General features: G+C 37.4%; 1 protein-coding gene across 1 annotated transcript in view; it reads left to right on the plus strand.

Moving 5' to 3' along the window:
* Positions 1-20917, plus strand: part of RYR2 (ryanodine receptor 2) — a 634673-nt gene that overhangs the window by 477111 nt on the left and 136645 nt on the right. The window contains exons 62-64 of the mRNA XM_025401874.1: positions 302-366; positions 2729-2850; positions 9863-9912. Of these exons, the coding sequence (XP_025257659.1) occupies positions 302-366; positions 2729-2850; positions 9863-9912 (237 nt within the window). The remainder of the gene's footprint in view (positions 1-301; positions 367-2728; positions 2851-9862; positions 9913-20917) is intronic.

The raw sequence follows: 20917 nt of genomic DNA on the forward strand, positions 1-20917 counted from the left end.
TCTATTCCATTTTCCCCTCCCTATGTCAATAAGATCTCAAAGCTACACAAATGTGTTTGTATTTCTAACCACAACCATGGGCTGTCCTCAATAGCTTTTTAAATTTAGATTTGGGTATTTTTAAAAATCCTTTTATTTTTAATGACACTGCCAAAGCTTGCCTTTGTATTTTTGGTTGGCTTTTTCCATTCAGTGTAGTGGGATAATACATTTAGCAATGCTTTCTAACCTTTGCATTATGGATGAATATCTTGCAATGTTTCCAGTGCAGCATTTACCTAAAAACTCTTCACATCTACAGATGGTGGCAGCAGAGGCAAAGGAGAGCATTTCCCTTATGAACAAGAAATCAAGTTCTTTGCAAAAGTACAGTATACAATCTATCTTGTTTTTGCTTCAATATGTTTGTTTACATCCTCTACTCATTAGATCGTTGCCCTTTGCAGAACATACTTGTCTACAAATATGTATTTTACTGCACGTAAATATTCTGTGGCATGAAAATAACTGCATGAATCATCTTCCCAGCATACTTGGTCAGACTTTAACTCTGCATTCCCTACCATATTCCTTCTTCAAGTGACTTCATTCTATCTGAGGTTAATTCAGTTTGCATTTTTTTTGTTTTATCGTATGATATAGAATAAAAATATCGATTTGTTAACATGTGGATATTGTTATGATTTAAATTTTCTAGTTGAGAATTGCTTTTATAAATAGGGAAGTCTTTGTTAATTCATAAATGGGTCCATTATAAGAACACTTAGTATAGAATCTTTATTGTGGGACCTTAGTCCTACTCATTTTACAGAAGATCAGAGAGGATAGATTGTTTATATACAAAGGACATCCCGCTGTTATTATTTATTTTGTTTCATAAGGATTTATCAGGAATTTGCTATATTACCGGAAAAATCATCACTTTTTTCAGTCAAAAAGGGATGGACATGAAAAGTTGTAAAGCCTCCAAATGATTTAATTCATTTACTCAGTATTTACTGTGTGTCTAGTCTGGGTCAGGCATTAGGGTATGGCCCAGGGATTACCATGAATATACAATGCCCCTAGGTAAGCTTTCCTGTTTGGGACACCTTGCTGTGAGCCTGAAGACCTAATTACTGCTGTCTGTTTCCTCTTAAAGTACTTGCATTCAGTGATTACAGATAATTTGCTATAAATACAACTTTTGTGGACTCTAAAATAGCATGCTTTTTGATTGATGAATATTGACTTGTAGTATGTTTTCAAAATTGTGTTCTTTACTGTAAAACACATTTCCATTGTCTTTTCTTCCCATTCAATATAGCACTCAGAGTCTGTTCCAATCATTTGAAGATCCAAAGTTTGTCCTGGGGTGTACACAGTTAGCGATTCCTCAATTGATAGATCCATATATGTATCTCCGGTCTCTGTGAGATTGTAATCTTACTTGATAGCCAATTATCAGAATACTGTATTCACGGCCTCTAATTATCCCTTTAAAATACATTCTTGTGTTGCCCATCTACTCAGCACCCCTAGTGACTCTGTTTACAGATGCTTAATGTGGCTTAATTTCTACTAAGTCTATAATTCATTCATTTACCATATTGAGTGCCTACTATGTGCCAGTCACTAAATTCAGACAATTCTGACTGTCAAGGAAGAACAATAAAAACTGGTGATGTCCCTGTTATATATAACTGTGCTCTACCACATGGTAGGAAAAAGAAGTATATTTAGATAGACTTGAGTTTGCATACTGGTAGTGCCAATCTTGTTCTTGCCATGGGCCTGTCACAGTCCTTAGCACTAGGGATTCAGTGGCAAACAGAAGAGACCAGTTAATAGTTCTGGACCCAACCCCAGGAAAGGGGTATAATGGAAAACAAACCCAGAAATGTTTCTTGTTTTTGCATAACTCATAGGCTCCTGGAAAGAGAGACTTTAATCCAAAGTCCCACAAGTACGATGTAAAATTGCAAATGATGTTGTCAGAACTCAGAATGTGGGACTTTATCTAGTTGAGATCAGCTAAGACTTACCTAGCAAAGCACCACTGAGTTGAGATCTACAGGAGGACCAGGGTGAGTAGGATGTGGAGTGCAGAAGAGCATGCCGGACAGAGGGATTGGTGTGTACAAGGCCAGGTGATGCGAGTGGACAGAGTGAGGAGGAGGAATGGGCCCAAGGCCAGCAGGACGAAACGTGCATAGAAATGGAAAGTGCACTTTGAGAAAGGCCAGGTTAAAAGAACATTGTGTAGGCAAGTAAGTAGTAATGTGACCTTCAGTAAGTCACACATTTCTATCTCTCCATTTAATACCCATAATGCAGGGATGATGGCATCTACCCTACAGAGCAGTTGCTATCATCAGTTGCGATGTTCACACATAGTAGAGACTCAACATATGGTAGCTATGGATTATTTTGGGGTCTGTTGGGCACTGAACTATATTATATGAAAACATTGAGAATATTTCATTTTGAGAAAATATTAAGAATAATTCCAAACTGTTGCAAGTTTGCTCTGTTCCCCATAATCACATCCTGCCACACTCTGCTTTCCCCGCTATGGACTCGAGACGGTAGAGTGAGATTTAAGAGAGGCATACTATGACGTGCCTGGCAGGGACATAAGGAGACCTGTTGCATGTGAACAGAACTCTGACTGCTCCAAAGCCTCAGCTCTCATTCATCCCCTGAAAGATTCCACTACGTAGATCTGTCTTCTTTTCCTTTCTTTCAGGTCGTTCTTCCTTTAATTGATCAGTATTTCAAAAACCATCGTTTATACTTCTTATCTGCAGCCAGCAGACCTCTCTGCTCTGGAGGACATGCTTCCAACAAAGAGAAAGAGATGGTGACTAGGTAAACAGCTATAAAAATAAACACTGTTGTATGACTTAGGTGTATATGCATTTGCAAAGAGAACCTGAGGACCTTGACCTGGGACTGTATGGAGAGTATCCGCCCATTTCCCTGGTCCATGTCTTCATGGAAGCAAACACTAGATGAAAACAGTTTTTACGAGTTAAGATATGTGTTCTAGATGTTGAGTTTCTTTATATTTTGCTGCTAAGTGTAATGCTGGATAGAAGGATAAAATATCACTCATTTCAGAATCTACATGTAGAGGCTGGACATGCATCAACATATGAGTATTTGTGATAAATGGTGCTTTTGACATTAGTTTCTTTAACATTTCCACAAATCTGATATTTTTGCCAGCCTTTATTGTTCAGAAAAAAATCCCAAATATACATATTTAATTTAAAAATAATGACCAATGTTGGAAGAAAAATGAAGTAAAGATACCTACAAAATTTCTGAAGGTTTCCCCTCTTAGCAATGCTTTCTCATTTCTGTTTAAACCAAAGGGTTCTTTATGGACTCAGCTGTGATTCTGCTGGGGAGATCAGGTCCTTTCACTCAAACTTCTGCTAGAATTTAATGTACACGAGAGGCAATTACGGAGCAAGTTTACTTCTGTCATATTACATTGCCCAAAAGCCAGACCAAGTTTTTAGATTGTATCGGAACAAAATTTCTATAAAAGTGAATACACGGCATAAAGCAGAACACTGGAGAAAATACAGGCTTTCCTCGGACTTGACGTTAATGCTATGCTGAAAGGCAGTACGGTCTCCACCTATTAGACAGAGTGAGATGAGATTGCATACAGCCTTTGTGAGAGGGTGGAGAAGTGAAAAGATTCCTGCACTGCAGAACACGGGGAATGCAGCTGGAGTGGAATTTTCAGTTCATCCCTTTCACTGACTGTCTATTTTACCAAGTAGTAAGTGGCCAGTCATGTGATACGGGATTGCAACAGTATAAAACATGTCCTCAAACTTCTTCAAATGAATTTTCCTATAAAACTGATTATAGTTAAAATAACAGCAGGACTCCATCCCAGCGGCATGCTTTGTTTCCACAAATTGCTGCCACATGGAGAGAGGCAATGCAGTTACTTTCCATGACGTGAATTTCCCCCGCTTCCGACTTGAACGTGGCCTTCCTTCCCACCTTCACTGGGAGGGAGAGCAGCTCCTCCCTCATCATCTCATAAGCACACACATCCAGTACTCTGAGCCAGGATCCCCCTGTGGATTGTGAGTGCACGCAAGTAGCTAGAATATCCCAAGGCACCAAGTTACCCTTAAACATCATGAAATTGAGGACACGTTGAAGTCTCCTACTCCTCCCTGGGTCTGTTAGCCTTTTTTAATAGGAACTTTGTTCTCCAAGGGTGTTGTTAATCTAGATATCACTCAGTTATATAAAGATAAAATAAAATCAGAGAAGATAGAGACAAATTCGAATAAATCGATGCAAATTCTGCTATTTTCCTCTTCTCCTGTCTTATGTTTTATTATCTCCGTTCAGTTTCAGCCTTACCCTTAGAACTATTCACTGAGCCCATACTATGCATATAGAGAAGCATCCAATTGTGTGTTTTCGATATATATGATTTGTATTTGCTAATTATACCTCTATAAAGCTGGAAAAATTTCATGGAACTGTACACCAAAAAAGAAAATTGGCCCATTTTCCTTGGGCAATTCTGTATCCCTCATAGAATAAATCAGAGGTACATCGCTATTTTGTGCTAGCTTCAGTTGATGTCCCTTAGGGGCTCTAGACTGACCCTAGACTACCCTTCTCTCTAATGACACTGCACCAGAATGTTTTGAATTACAGTCATGTACCACATAACAGCATTTCAATTAATTTTGGACCGCATATACGATAGTGGCCCCGTAAGATTATAATACTATGTTTCTACTAATTTTTTTAGATATGTTTAGATACACAAATACCATTTTGTTACAGTTGCCTACAGTATTCAGTACAGTCACATGCTGCACGGGGATGTAACCTTGGAGCAATAGGCTATATACCATTTAGGTTTGTATGAGTACATTCCATGATGTACTTATGTTATGGGAATAACAATGAAATTGCCTAATGATGTATTTCTCAGACTGAATCCCCATCATTAAACGATGCATGACTGTATTTCATCGTCAGTTTTACTTCTACTAATAGAAAAAGGGTTGGTAAATTTTGCTTATCCCATTGGTATTTCCCCAAAAAAGGAGCATATGCCATTTAAAATTCCAACACATAGAAAATGAGGTGCATAATAAAAGTAACTTATGTTATTACAGTACTTTAGTGCCAAACATAGCTAGAATTTAACTTCAGAGAGAAAGAAAATCATAGAGGAAAATATGAATAAGGAAGTGATAAATGATGGCTCATGTCTGTACAAAATGCTGTACAGTCATTAACATGATGGAAATGAGTATCTAACACTTTTGGAAAATGATCATGATAAAGTATAAAATATATGCTCAAATAGTATTAACCCAACTTTTAAAGAGGACTTAATTTGTTTGTATAGAAAAATATTGGTAGGGTATAAACTTAATAGGTAGAAAACTGGCCCTGCCATTATGAATAAATAAGCATATCTTCATTCGCATGATAAACACTATGATAATGGTTTTAAGTGTTTAACAGATGTGAGTAGCAATAGTTGTGTGGGTTTGAGTTAACTTTTCCACAATTAAAACCAATGTTTCATGAGATGTTTAGATACTTCCTGGCACAAGAAATTATTATATACTGAGCACTTGCTGTATGTAAGGTCAGTACTGTCATGTCTGGAGTATACTTTGCAGTAGCTAAATACATGAATATGAGTATAGCTCTAGTAAGAGAAAGCCAGGCAGTGCGATGGGATTCAAAGTAAAGTAAGACCACCTTGGATGGATATAGAGGGGTGAGAGATTTATGGAAATCAAGCCAGTCAAAGTTGATCTTGGACCATTTGTAGGTCAGAGATTAAGGAAGGAAAATATTTGCTAAATGTAGATAACTACATAAATAAAATGTAGAAGCTGGTAATTTAGGGGAAAGCTAGGTTATATAGATGGTAACGGATATTAACTGTCAGAATCAGGAATCTTCTTTTTAAAATTATATCACAATTTTTTAAACCTAATTCATTAACACTAAGAAGCTATTAAAGCTTTTTAGGTGAGAGAATGATCAGAGCTTCCCTCTGGGAAATACAATCTGGCAGCAGAAGTATAATTGATGAGAGTGGGAGAGTTGGGAGGCCATGGCAGGCACTTGGAGGCCTAGACAGTAACCCAGGCTATAGTGTTGGAAGTGCTGCCTCAAATAGGTGGTGCTGCCCGCCTATCCATTTAGCAGATGTGTCTTTTTCTTCTTGTTCTTTTTTGAGATAGAATCTCACTCTGTCCCCCAGGCTGGAGTCCAGTGGCACGATCTTGGCTCACTGCAACCTCCGCCTCCTAGGTTCAAGCAATTCTCCTGCCTCAGCCTCCTGAGTAGCTGGGATTACAGGCACCTGCAACCATGCACGGCTTTTTTTTTTTTTTTTTTTGTATTTTTAGTAAAGATACGGTTTCACCATGTTGGCCAGGCTGGTCGTGAACTCCTGGCCTCAGGTGATCTGCCCACCTCAGCCTCTCAAAGTGCTGGGATTACAAGCATGAGCCACTGCGCCCGGCCTCATTCAGCAGATATCTCTGAATGCCAGCTATGTACGGCATGCTGTCTGAGGCCTGAAGCTATATACACACAGTAAGACAGTTCCTAACTTTAATAAATTTGGAAGTACAGCTGAGTAGGCACATACATACAGAGCTAACTCTACAAGAAGCTGTGATGAGTGTCAGTGGTGACATCTACAGAGTGCTGGGAATATAGAAGGGATGTAAACAGGAGCTGGGGTGAGAAACCGGGAGGAGAGAAAGTCAACATGACTTGGTGATGAGTAATATGGCAAGTAGAAAGAGGTCCAACTTGGTGCTGAAATTTCAACTCTGGGTAGTTGGAATATTGTTAGTATCATGAACAGAAACAACATATTTCAGAAAAAGAACAGTTTCTAAGAAGAGGTTACATTTGGTCAGGTATTTATCAGAGTAGAAGGTACCCGCAGGTCATTCAACTGGAGAAATCCAGCAGATTGGAAATATTAGCATGTGGGGTTAATTGAGAGGTTAGAGCAAGAAATGACATATTTGGGGGTTATCCGAACATATATATATAATGCTTGAAGCTCTGAAAGTAGATAAAACTGAAGGAGAGTAGAGAAAGAGACAAAAGGTTTTGAATACCAATGTTTGGAGAATTATTACATTTACAGGGTTTTCAGAAATAGGTCTTTGAAGAACATCAAGAATGATTAATTAGAAAGCAAAAAAAAAAAAAAATACTATAAATAAAATCCAAGGAGGGTAAGAGTTTCAAGATTTAAGTAATAAACAATGCCAAGTACTGTTGACACAACTCCAGAAAACAAAGGGTTACTATCTTTGCTGATTAGGGGCATTGGTGAGCTGCAAAGGAGTGTTTCGGTACAAGACAATGAGTAAATGCTGAAGAAGTGGATGCCTTATAAATTCCAGAGAATGTTGGTAATGAGGGAAGCAGAGAAAGGGGACAACAGTATGATAGAAAATATTTTTTAGAGAAAGTATAGGCCAAAGCTTATAATAATTAATCCTTATAGTTTCTATGAATACCATGCCCTAAAAGTGGATTGTGCAGGAAGGGAAAGAGGTATGATGTGCCCTCTTTGAGGACCTTGCCTTCTATATCTGTATTTCTCTCTGGTGGCACATGTGGTGAGGAATCAGCAGAGATCGTCAAGTCATTTTTCTTTGACAGATGTTCAGGCATTACATATAATTTGATAAATGAAACATAGAGCAGTCTGCCATGATAGCAAAACATCCTAGGTTTGGATTAATTGGGTGAAACCTAATCGTAGCATTATAAATTCTGGATCATCAAGAATATCTCAGAATGTTTCACTCTGGATACTCGAGAGGAATAGGTAAAATACATGACTGAAAATAGATCTGAATACAGGGATCCAAAGAATATTCTAAACTGAATTATTCTCTTTCGAAAAAGGCAGACCCTGGCTGAGTTAGCACGCACAGCTGTCAGCCGTAAAGCTCAGTAGAAACGGTCTCTTATGTACCGTTCCAAACCGAATTATTCGCTTTAGAAAAAAAGACCCTCGCTGAGTTAGCATGCACAGCTGTCAGTCATAAAGCTCAGTAGATAAGGGCACGTGGACAAAGTTTCTCCTGTTTTATTGTCTTAAAATTATAGCACAAAGATAAATCATGCAGGTCAAGGCCCTCAGGTCTAATCTTATGTCTAGTAGCCGCTTGAATAGATCATTGTTTTAAAAACGTTTTGTTCTGATAAGAAATTCCCCAAAACCTCAGATTCACTCAGACATTTGTAGGTGAACATTTTCTTGGAAAAGCTGCAAAATAGCCTACATAATTTTCACCAATACATGAATCCACATTGTTACAGAAGTGAGGGGTGATGGCCAAAACTTACTGTAAAAGAGGTCAGCCTCACAAATGTTACCTTCTCTGCTTCCCTCTCTTCCCATCCTGCCACTGATCAGCCACTTTCATGGTATTCCATGGCTGGTCTCTATCCCTAGTCCTGGGGAGCTGTACATTTGATCACAGCTGTTAATGCCGAGTTTTGCAAGAGAACATGGTCAGGGAGGACTTAGCTGTTCTCATTATTGGGAAAAATCAAGCTGAGTGTGGGTGGTACTCTACAAATGGATCTTCAAGGTTAGATATTTTTGGGTAGGTGCTGGCTGGGTAAAGCCTGTGCAATCTGAGAGCTGAGAAGAGTGTGAGTAGATGTGAAAATAATGTCACTTGTTTTGGTAGAGATTTGCAAATGGCCCCTGAGAGCATCTGGGTATGGACCTCTTGCAGCCTAGGTTGGGAGCCGTACAGGAGGGCTGGATGTCAGAATGCTGACATCCTTATTTTATTGAGTTTATTTCGTTTTATTTAGTTGAATGAGTTTATTCTAAGAATAAACTGAGCTGAGTTTTGAGGGATGAGTAGATAGGAGTAGAGCATGGAAATGAGTGAAGAGTATTTCTCAAAATAAGGACCTGTGAGGATCCCACCCAGCTGAGGCTCAGTGAAAAGAAAGGACAAATAGCACGGATCTCCCAGGTTCAAGGGTCTGATCTGAGAGTGGATACCAGTGTTGTCAGGCTGAATGCTGAATGTGGGCAGCCATTATTTGGAATGACTCATTGCTAATTGCCATGAAGGACTCAAAGACACAGGAACCTTCTCTGGAGCAGATAAGAAATATACTGAACTTGTTGGTATCCAGAGACTTTAAGTTATCACATCTGTAATGCTTTCCTCTGAGTGATTATCAGTTGCTCAAATTCGGTTCCTACTTTACTGTATTCAAATTCACTGGATGCTTATGTTATGTAAGGAGTGTGATCAAGGTTGGGGAAGAAGGAGATTTCAAATAATGAAACATATTAAAACTTAAAGTAACATTGGATGCCCAAAGCACCATACTTCTGTTGTAAAATAATGTAAAAAAAAAATATATATATATATAATATTTTTTACATCCAGAGTTTCAGTGGTACATCTGGGCAGATAAAACCAAATTTTTTCCTTGTGGTTTTTCAGTAGTTATATCCTTATGGGGTTCATATAGATTGCTTTTATATTAATTAGCTTTGCTTTCAATTTTTTTTGGTTTCTTATAATATGTGCTTTTTTAACCATGTTTGTTAAAGATATGCACTCAAAGACTCTTTCTTTAATACCTTTACTCCACATTCTGCTCAGAGAATTGATTCTTTCTGCGTGACATCATGTTGCTTTTTTCCGGCTCATATATCAGCTGTTTTTTTTTTTTTTTTTTTTTTTTTCTTCCTTTTTTTTTTTTTTTTTTTTTTTTTTTAATTTCCCCCTGTCTTTTCTACCTTCCCTTCCCCCTTCCCTTTTCTCTTTTGTTTTTCTTTTGTCTTCAGCCTATTCTGCAAACTTGGAGTTCTTGTCAGGCATAGGATTTCACTATTTGGTAAGGAGACCCTTGAAAAAATACAAGCATGGCCATCACTTGGTTTTCTTTGCCGTTTTTGCACTGTGTTGTGTGCTGCTATGTTGCATGGATGCATGTTTGCATGGCTGCATGCATGGTCGTTGCAGGCCAAGATAAGGTCCTCGAGGTTGTTCATGAATAGCATCATGTATGGTGAAATTGAGGACTCTATCGTTTTTACACTAGTCCAAAGCATAACTGAAAATAAAAAGGCTATTATTAAAGAGCAAATGAATGGAAATGGCAGGCTGTGCCATATTTTATCTCAGGGGTAAAAACAAAACAAAGCCAGGCCCTTGGATTTGTGTTTGGTTACCTCTGATAGATTAACTAATGAGCTGTTATAAATCAGAATTTTAAACTGCACTTATGTTTTTTAATGCTCTTGACTACAGATTTGCATGTCTTCTGCATTCCAAACATTGGAACGTCATAGTCAAGACACTGAAGCCAAGGAGCTTCGGAGCTTCACTTGGCAAGAGTGGCTTTTCTAGCACCACTCACTCCAGAGTCAGTTTCTGTTTGTTTCTGAGAATTCACCTAGCTGGAGTCCATGTTCCAGAGCACTTGCTTCCGGACAGCCATGCAGGGTGGGCACTCACTTTCCGCAGATTTTCCCTGCCGTGGGGCTTTAGAATCTCTAGTGGCTGGTGGAATTTGTGTTTCACACTTTCCTGCATCTGATTTTATAAACTGCCAAAGAAAATGTGAGCCCTTTGCTCTCTAGGTTTTGAGACAGTGTTGGGGTGATTTTAGTAATGAAACATTGAATGTATTGCTAGAGGTATTATAAGTTCAATTCTCTTTACAGGAAAAGCTAAGGATTAAAAAAATTAAGTCATTTCCACAAAGTCACAGTTGAACTGAGGAATGGGTGTGTATATATATGTGTGTGTGTGTATATATATACATATATACACATATGCACAAATAAGTTCTTCACATTACATTTTTTGAGAAATAATAGTTTCTGGATATAGTAGGTTTTTGCTATATTTGGTTTCTAGTATTATATCCAATATTTGATGCTCTTAAATATAGTAGTGAAAATTTATATTTCATTAAAATTGCCTGAGTTTTTAACATTAATATTTCAGTTATTTAAAAATCAGTGGGGCAGTTATCTTTAGAATAATTTCTAGTTCACTGACTTTTGTTTCACTTCTCTTCAACAGAGAAAAATTTTCATGGGCTTATTCAGGCAGGATTTTCATATACTCTTTAACCTTCTCAGAATAACAATGGATTCAAATATTCTCCATTTGTCTGCAGCAAGTACTAGCTAATTATACATATCAGCTGCCCTTTTGCGGTCTTATTAATGAGCCTAATAATATTTTCTTTGGTGCTATTTCTAACTTCCTGCTTATTGTTTAGTCTTCTTTTCCTGTTATACCTCACTATAATTTCCTTTAAAAATTTTTTTTGAGGTATTCCATACATGAAGTACAAAATCCGAAGAACATCTTGGCGAGGTGTGGTGGCTTATGCTTGTATCCCAGCACTTTGGGATGTTGTGGTGAGAGAATCACTTGAGGACAGGAGTTCAAGACCAGTTGGGGCAACATAGTGAGACCTTGCCTCTACAAAAAGGAAAAAAAAATTAATTAGCCAGGTGCAGTGGCACACGCCTGTAGTCTTGGCTACACAGGACACTGACATGGAAGGATCACTGAGTCCAGGAATTTGAGGCAGCAGTGAGTTACGATCATACCATTGTACTCTATTCTAGGAAACAGAACAAAGCCCTGTCTCTAATACAAGCAAATAAAAAGAACAACTCGATGAAAATGTGTATGCATATACAACTGTTTCATCATGGCTCAGGCCAAGACATGGAACACTTCCAAGATGCCCAGGAGCCTCCCTTGTGCCATTTTTCAAATTATAACCATCTCCAAAGGAACTCTATGTAGACTTCATTCCATGGATTCGTTTCAGCTGTTCTTGAAATTCCATTTTTGTTAAATATATCATTTAATTTTGATCATTGAAGATAAATGTGTAATACAGTTTGTCATGCTTGTTAGGGGGGAAAAACTAGACCTTAACATTAACTCCTTCCCCATGTGGTCCTAGTATTTCAATTAGACATTGTGGTTTCATCCCTTAGCCTTTTAATACTATTATTTTTATTTTTAAGGGGAAATTATTGGAGAATTGGTATGTGTTTTTTTACATCTCAAAGCGTATTTTTACACATTTTTGTTTTATTAAAATGTATGTTATTATTTCAAATTTGCTTTGATATTTGCCTATAAAAATATAAATTTCAAGAAGCCTTTATTAATCAAACATACTCTAGTACACACTTCCCAAACTATTAGAATCTTTAGGTCTTTTTTGGTTTTTTTTGAGATGAAGTTTCGCTCTTGTTGCCCATCAAGCTGGAGTGCAGTGGTGTGATCTCAGCTCACTGCAGCCTCTGCCTCTGGGTTCAAGCAATTCTCCTGCCTCAGCCTCCCGAGTAGCTGGGATTACAGGTGCACACCACCACGCATGGCTAATTTTTTGTATTTTTCATAGAAACAGGATTTCACCATGTTGCCTAGGCTGGTCTCAAACTCCTGACCTCAGGTGATCTGCCCACCTCAGCTTCCCAAAGTGCTGGGATTACAGGTGTGAGCCACCATGCCCAGTCAAATCTTTAAGACTTAAGCATTTAAGCATCACATATTATGGGTATTGGTATAGTATTTAAACTTCACATATTATGGGTTGTAGATGCTAACATGACATCCTAGAGAGAATAGCAGGCTTGGAATCAGAAAACCTTGCTGTAAGTCCTATTTTTCTAACTTAACGAGCTGAATGATTTGCACAAGGGACTTAAATTCTCTGAACCTGCATTTTTTCCATTGTTAAAGTGGGCTAAAATACCTAATAAACTTAGAGATCGATTTTGTGTGAAATAATTCATGTTGAAGTGCCATGTAAAGTGTAACCTTATAGTTTTCACATATAAGGTGTTTCTAGTATTATTATAATTATTAGATTTTGTTAATTTATCTAAAGCTTATTATACTTTATTGACATGAATTACATACTAAACTAGGACACTTGGCCATTTAAAATACACACACACGGCCAGGTGCAGTGGCTCACACCTGGAATCCCAGCACTTTGGGAAGCCAAGGTGGACAGATCGCTTGAGCTCAGGAGTTCAAGACCAGCCTGGGTAACATGGTGAGACCCCATCTCAACTAAGAATACAAAAAATTAGCCATGCGTGGTGGCACACACCTTTGATCCCAGCTACTCAGGAGGCTGGGGTGGGAGGATCACTTGAGCCTGGGGGGCAGAGGTTGCAGTGAGCCAACATTGCATACCACACACACAAAAATAAACACAGTAAAGCCTTTAAAATCCACCCATTTCCAGAATGAATCCGAAGTGTTATAACCCAACTATTTACTTTTTGATTTATCAGCTATGCCAATGTGGATTTTTCCAAACAGAGAGATCCAGTAGCATATATGCAGTACTTGTTTGTATATGGTCATATTAATCTATTTTTTTCACTCTACCTTTATCATTTTCTTGCATTCTGGCAGGAAATACATTGATCATCAATGGGATTACAAGCGTGAGCCACCACGCCGGCCGAATCTTTAAGTCTTAAGCATTTAAGCTTCACATATTCCCAGTACTATCTCGTATTTCCTGTACTATCTTGATTTAAAGATTTTTTCATGACCTAAACCTAAGAGTAAATTAAGACACAATTGAAAGTTGAGGTTAGCAAGAAAATACTTGAGTTTTGTGATGATCAGTGAAGGTAAGGATGTAGAAAGATACACGTTAACCTTAAATATGTCAGAAACTGGAGACAAGACAGGAGCATTAAAATAAATGAAGAGACAAAATACTTGTTCTAGTGGTAGTAATTGGGTGAGCAGAGTTTGATGGGTAATGAAATATTTATTCTAGGTTGGCTGCCATGTTGTAATTATATCTCCAAACCTCACCTGTGGTTGAAATATTTTTCTGACATATGAAATGAGGATTCTTAAAACTTGGGCTTTTATATTTTTTGTTTATCTGTTATCTACTTTAAAATATTTCTTCTGCATTGAGGGACACTATTCAGGAATTAAGATAATAGTGTTTTTATGCCTCATCTATTATTTTTGAGGCATTTGAACCATTTTATTTTATGTTGAAAAATTTAAGGTTTTTGAAAAGGAAGACAAGCCATATTACCCACAGAATTCTGATGAATCAATTAGAATAATTTATGGAATGAAAAAGAAAGAAAATAGCATCTTGTTTAAATATAGACTTCCCTGTTTGAATTCTGAAAAGCTTGGTAGTGATTGTAAGTTGCTGCACATAATGAATTTTGGAAATCCAGGTAGGAGATAAACAGGACATAGGCAGGTTGACAACTGATATCCTTATCATTGGCCATTTTCAAGGACCCAATGTTGACTAAAGAAATAGTGCTTTTATTCCCAGAGTTTCCCCTGACTTTTGCTACCTAGAAATTCTGATTACTATTTTCAAGGCAGTTAGAGGATACATCAGCCGTTCTATTACAGTCTGTTAGAATCTTTCAATCATTTTTAGAGGAAGCAGCATCTGATAACTAAGAGTCCAACAGTAATAGTGAGGGCGGCACAGGCAGTGCTTATCAGCACTCCTTAACGGCTTTCTTTTTACCTGTGAAAATAAATAGAATACCTTAATGATATTCATTTTATGCATTCATTCAATAAACATGTATTGTATGTCTGCCATGTGAAAGGCATTCACTCAAGATGTGAGGATAGGAAATGAAGACTTATTTCTCTTTCCACTCCGGAACCCAGACAATATGCAAACATCTTTCACTTGTACTATTGCAGGAGCATACTGACCATTCTCTCTGAGTCCCCTCCTGCCTCTCTCAACCGTGTTCCACGATGATCTTGTTGAATCTTCTCAAAACACGCTTCTCTGATCACACTCCTGCATATTCAGTGGCTTCCCATGCCTTTAGGATAGAAAGCACATTTCTTAACCTAGCCACGTTAGTGTTTCACCCTCCATTCCCCATGGGCCACTCCATCCTCATGTCCCAGCCTAGTCTCTCCTGCTCCCTATGCTGCTTCAGCTTCCTTGGCCTTCTCTCTGCCTCTTGAATGTGTTACATTCCTTTCTGCCCAGGGTTTTTGCACATGCTGTAATTATCGCCTGACTAAAGGACCCTCACACATCACACTCATATCCTCAATCCTTCACACTCATAACAAACTATCCATCCTTCAAACTTCAATCCAAATATTACTCTCTCAGGAAAGGCTTCCCTGACCTCCCTGGTAGTACTCCCTTCTGCTGTTATAACAGTCTCTGGTGCCGTGTACTTTTCCTCCATATCACTGATGGTGTGCTTACCGGATTAACGTCTCACTCGCAAAAACTCTCAGCTCTGTGAGGTCTTACTGTTGCATTCTCAGTGCCTAGCAGGGAGTCTGGCACACAGTGGATATTTTAGGAATATATGATGGATGAATGAATGAATGAATAAGCCAACCAGATCCGGCCTTCCAGAAGCCTACAGTCTAATAGAGAAGATAGATAAGTATGCAGACACTTCTTATGAGATAAGTGCTAAGAACTTGGAAATTTTCTTACATTCACAAACGACACAGCTTTCTTTGTTTATTTTGCTTAAGAGATTATTAAGAAAAATATGGTACCTAATTATCCTACAATTGGTGAGAATCATGTTTTGTTTTTGTTTTTTTCTCTTATTCCTTAAGAGGTCCATGGAAGTACTTAGGCCACTTACAGTGAAAAGAAAATAACACACAATTAATGACCCTTAAAATAATAAGATCATGAAACTCAACCAACAATGATCCTTTCAGTTCCAGGAACTATTTGAAAAGGCTGGTACAAAATATTTATCACTTATAGGCCAGTTTATTTCCAGTTTTCTGGTGCCTTTTTAACATCCTCGTGAGACACTGAATGACCTGGACACTCCTCAGAGTTAGTGGAGAATTTCTGAATTAATGACATAGGTACATCTGGGAATACCTGATGTTATTACAAAAAGCCAGCATTTTGTAATACAATGAGCATAGTATTGCAACACTTCTGGGTTGACCAAGAACCCGATATATAACATCATTAATGCAACTCCAATATTGGCTACAGGAGTATTAATCAAGATAAATATTATTATGTGTTTAACATGAAGCAGTAGCTGTTGTTAAAATACTCAGTTTTTTTCTAGGTGAGTATGCCTAACTTATACCAGTGCCTAAATCTTAATGTTATGTTTGGGAGAGTTTTAAAAGTAGATACTAAGTAAAGTAATAGAATGGATTCTATCATCTCTTATTTCTCCCTAATCAATAAATTAGTGGATTAAGTTCATGTTGATACTTCTAATATCTCTCCCAAAAAACACTGATGTATTTATATGATGATTGCTGTCTTATCTCAGAAGTTATTATATTAGAAAATTAATATGTTTGTATTATCTCTAACAAGGCTCAGATTGTACTTGTGTTTGGTAGGACACATATAATAAAAGAAAAATTACTTAAAGTACTCAGAATCACTGGGGATAGAAGCCTATTTGAGGATCCAGTGTGCCATTAAGTTGAGAATGTAATAGTCCAATCATGCACAATCTGTCACTATTTTCTTATCCTTGTTCTTTGTAACCGGAGGATCATTGAGATGTTTCTCTAATTTAAAAATTCTGTAGGACTATGACAATATGCATGGCAAGAACAATTCTTCCCTAGATTTAACTTATTATATATACTGTAAAAAATCCTACATTTTAGAGAAGTTCAGAAATATTGGAATTAGATGCCTATAATGAAAGTAATAAAGTATACATAGTGTTAGAGCAACATAGTATTAGAGCGATACACATAATTCTTTCAATTGAACATAGCCCTACAGGACAATTTCCTGGCTTTGAAAAATGAGTAGACTATAGTTATTCAAAATGTATCCTCAGTTTGACTGAAACTCCTCACCAAATTAGGGAACCAATAATTTTACTCTGTTCAATATCACAGACTTTAGAAATAACAAAGTCATTGACACTCTTCAATTTCTCTCTATTCCCTCATAATTGTGAGAGAAATTTATAAGTTCTGGCATAGTGATATTTCACATTATTAATAAAGTTCTGCCAAGATTGATCATTTCTTCAGAGAAAAGAATGCAATATTAGAAAAGTAGAGAAAAATAAAAAGTAGAATGACTGCTATCACTGTTTCCAGAAGAGAGAGAAGTCAACATTCTCTGAATTCTCAGTTTATCAGAGTATAAGACAGAACTGCCATATATCTCAAATTTAACACTGAGAATTCCTGAGTTATAGAAACTTTATTTAAAAAAACAATGTGCAAGAATTATTTATATTTATATTATGTAATTTGTTGTTTTTATTATTTAGAGAGTCGTATATGAGAGTTGTCATAATGTTTTTTAAAACCCAGTGTTGTCTCCATTGTTATTAGACTCAGGTATAAGTTGTTATTTTAATTATGTACTTTTTATGTTTACATACACCTTGATGCACTGATATAAATACACAATCTTAAGGACAAACAGGCAATCTATCAGTGTTTCCCTAAGTGCCTAGAGGTGATGAGAGGTGTGTATCTGAGGACAAGGGAAATAGCTGGGTCCTTGGAATACTGTGAGTTGAAAAGTATCAATCTTTTGGTTTTTACACCACCCAGAGCAATGAAGCAATTATGTAAACTTAAGTACATAAAAGTCTTGTTGCCACCTTAAAGTTTTATCATCTTAGAAAACTCTACTGGCCCTTCCTGTTGATTGACATTTCTGATTGTGGTGATCTGGATAGCTTTAAGGACAATATTTAAGCCGTTATTTTATTGAAAAGTCTTACCACATGCTTTACCTCTTCAAGACTAATCATTATTTTAGGCTTCTTACATATGCTAATGGGATTGATGCTTTTGCCTGGTCTACAAATTAAAATATTGAAGGCTCTACTTTTTCTGCATTCTTAGAGTCCCTTTCCCATTTTTCACATAGAGGTATTTCTATTTAAAGTTGTACTGCATCTAAAAGGGGCCTACCAAAATGTAAAAATGTGTGGAGTTTATAGTTTATTCCTTTAGCATCACAGAAATTTCATATTCCCAATACAGAGTTTCAGTCAACCCACAGAATTTGTCTGGCTACTGGTGCTGTTTCCTACTCTTCTTACATCCCAAAGCCAGTCCACAAGTATCTTAAGGCCCTGCTGTATGTCACACACTATTCTAGGTGCAGAGAGCAAAGCAAACAAAAATCTCAGCCTCTCAAGCTTATATTAATAGAAGTTTAAAATAGCCCCGGCCACCCCTCATGGGAAAGGGCACAGGAAAACTCAGTACCAAGTACAAACACTGCCAATCTATAATGACAGACAGCAGATTGGAAAGGACAGACAACTGGGTGTTTTAGGAAAAGTGAAGGACCTGCCGCTCTGATTTCGGGTTGATTAATAGTGGCATAGGACCCATACACATTGCACTGGATCTCTTCTTCCTCATGGGGCTTCTCTTTCCCATCGTCTGTACTGCATCTTTCTTATCTTCTCTGCCTCCAAACAATGGAGGCCCTGGGCCTTTTTTCTTCTATACTTATATTCGTGCTGGCTGGTTTCATTTAGACCCATGATGTTTAGAATTAAATGTATGTTTACAATGCCCAAGTGTATAGCTCTGGCTTAGATCTCTTACCTGCACTGAAGACTTTTTGTTGTTGTTGTTGAGACGGAGTCTCGCTCTATCACCCAGGCTGGAGTGCAGTGGCCGGATCTCAGCTCACTGCAAGCTCTGCCTCCCGGGTTCACGCCTTCTCCTGCCTCAGCCTCCCGAGTAGCTGGGACTACAGGCGCCCGCCACCTCGCCCGGCTAGTTTTTTGTATTTTTTAAGTAGAGACGGGGTTTCACTGTGTTCGCCAGGATGGTCTGGATCTGCTGACCTCGTGATCCACCCGTCTCGGCCTCCCAAAGTGCTGGCATTACAGGCTTGAGTCACCGCGCCCAGCCTTTTTTTTTTTTTTTAATCAATTGCCTGTTCTACATCTTTACCCGAATTACTAATAGGCCCATCACACTTAATATGCGCAAAGCAGGGGTCAGGACCGCCCCCACCCCACCCACCGGCTGCATCCCTTTCCTCCCACAGTCTGCTTCTTCCTGTGTATACCATGCAATGATGCCGCCTTTCACCCAGTTACTTAGGCAGAAAACCTTAGAGTTATCCTTAACTGCTTTCCCGCTCACCTCACATTCAATCCATAAGTAAATCCTTCAAATATATGTTCTTAAGTTCTTCACCACTGATATCCTATTCTGAATTCACCATCATCAGTGAACTGATTCCGTTCCTGCAGTAGGTCCCTAATTGTCTTCCACTCTTGCTCTTCCAGAATTTCCCACATAGGGAATTCTTTGAAAATAGAAATCATATCATATCCCATCCTGCTCAGAACCTAAGAATGTCTTCCTACTGCACTGAAAATCCAAGGGCTTGCTCTAACGAAGCTCTAGAACCTGACATCTCCCACCTCTCCGCCTCATACTCTGCTTCTTTCCTCTCGCTCTGACCACCTTAGCCACTGGACCCTCCTTGCTTGGAACACCAGCTTCATTTTTTGCCTCAGAGCCTTTGCATGTGCTCTTCCCTGTACCTGGGTCTCCTTCTCAGATACATGGATGGTTTGTTTCTTCGTGTCATTCCAACCTCTGCTCAAATGCTGCCTCCAGGAAGGACTCGTGACCTCTTTCCCTGTTATTCTACCCAGTTTCTGATATTTTATATATATATGGAACATATATATATATATGGAACAAAAATATATATAAATGGAACAAATATATATATATGGAACAAATATATATAGATTTGAAATATATATATTTGTAACAAATATGTAATATATACTTTATATTTTATATTTATATATAATATATATGTTATATATAATTTATTTATGTACTTATATATTATATATTTATATAATCTATTTTTATATATAACAAATATATTTTATACATGTCTTTAACTGTGGCCTGCTATTGTGTTATATGCTGATATTTTGCTAAATATTTTGTTGTGTTTTTTTTTTTTGCTTACTGATTCATTATCTATATCCCCCTTTAAAATGCTAGTACCACGAGGACTATTTTGTTTATTACTGGAAATTTGACAGTGCCTGGTTTTAATCTTTATTTGTTAAATGAATTAATCATCAAATGAATACATCTAAGGGTTCCAGGAGAAGCCCCAGAGCTGGCATCTACCAATGAACAGGGAAATAACAAATCCTACCTTTCTGCTCCTTTTGTCTTCATTATTACCAGGAATTCTGAGACTTGAAGCACAAGATGAGGGAATATTTTTATAAAGACTCAGAATCTCAGTAATAAATAGCTTATTTTTCTTATTTGTATCATATCACTAAACTGGTTTGCCCATGTTCTAATACAATTGTTAATTTCAGTGTATACTTAGGTCATTCATTTTAGGTTACTTTTTTGTATAAATAATATAACATATACCAGTATTACAAAAACTTACATTCAAATATTCAAATAATATTTGTCAATCTCAATACCCAGGAGATGATTTTGTGTGTGTGTGTGTGTGTGTGTGTGTGTGTGTGTGTGTAAAATGAGGAACTGATCATGTCAAACTGTATTATAAGTGGTCAAATTATTTTGTTACCTTGAATTCATCATTTTATTTGCTTTCTATATCACCATTACAAAGAAAAGTATATGTAACGCTTTTATCACTCACATTTCTGTACTTCCTGGTAAAATATGCCAATCAAAATGAGTGAATTTTATATTACTTTCAAGAGGAGTTACTACCATCTCAAAATCTCATAGGAGTATTATTTAACCTCTTTAGCCTCTGATTTTTTTTTTTTTTACATGATGGTTTGGTGCTTTTTGGTTTTTGCCAAAGACTAATAACATTCAAGGAAATTAATTTACCTTCA

Source organism: Theropithecus gelada, chromosome 1 (assembly GCF_003255815.1).
Source record: "Theropithecus gelada isolate Dixy chromosome 1, Tgel_1.0, whole genome shotgun sequence".
Lineage (NCBI taxonomy): Eukaryota > Metazoa > Chordata > Mammalia > Primates > Cercopithecidae > Theropithecus > Theropithecus gelada.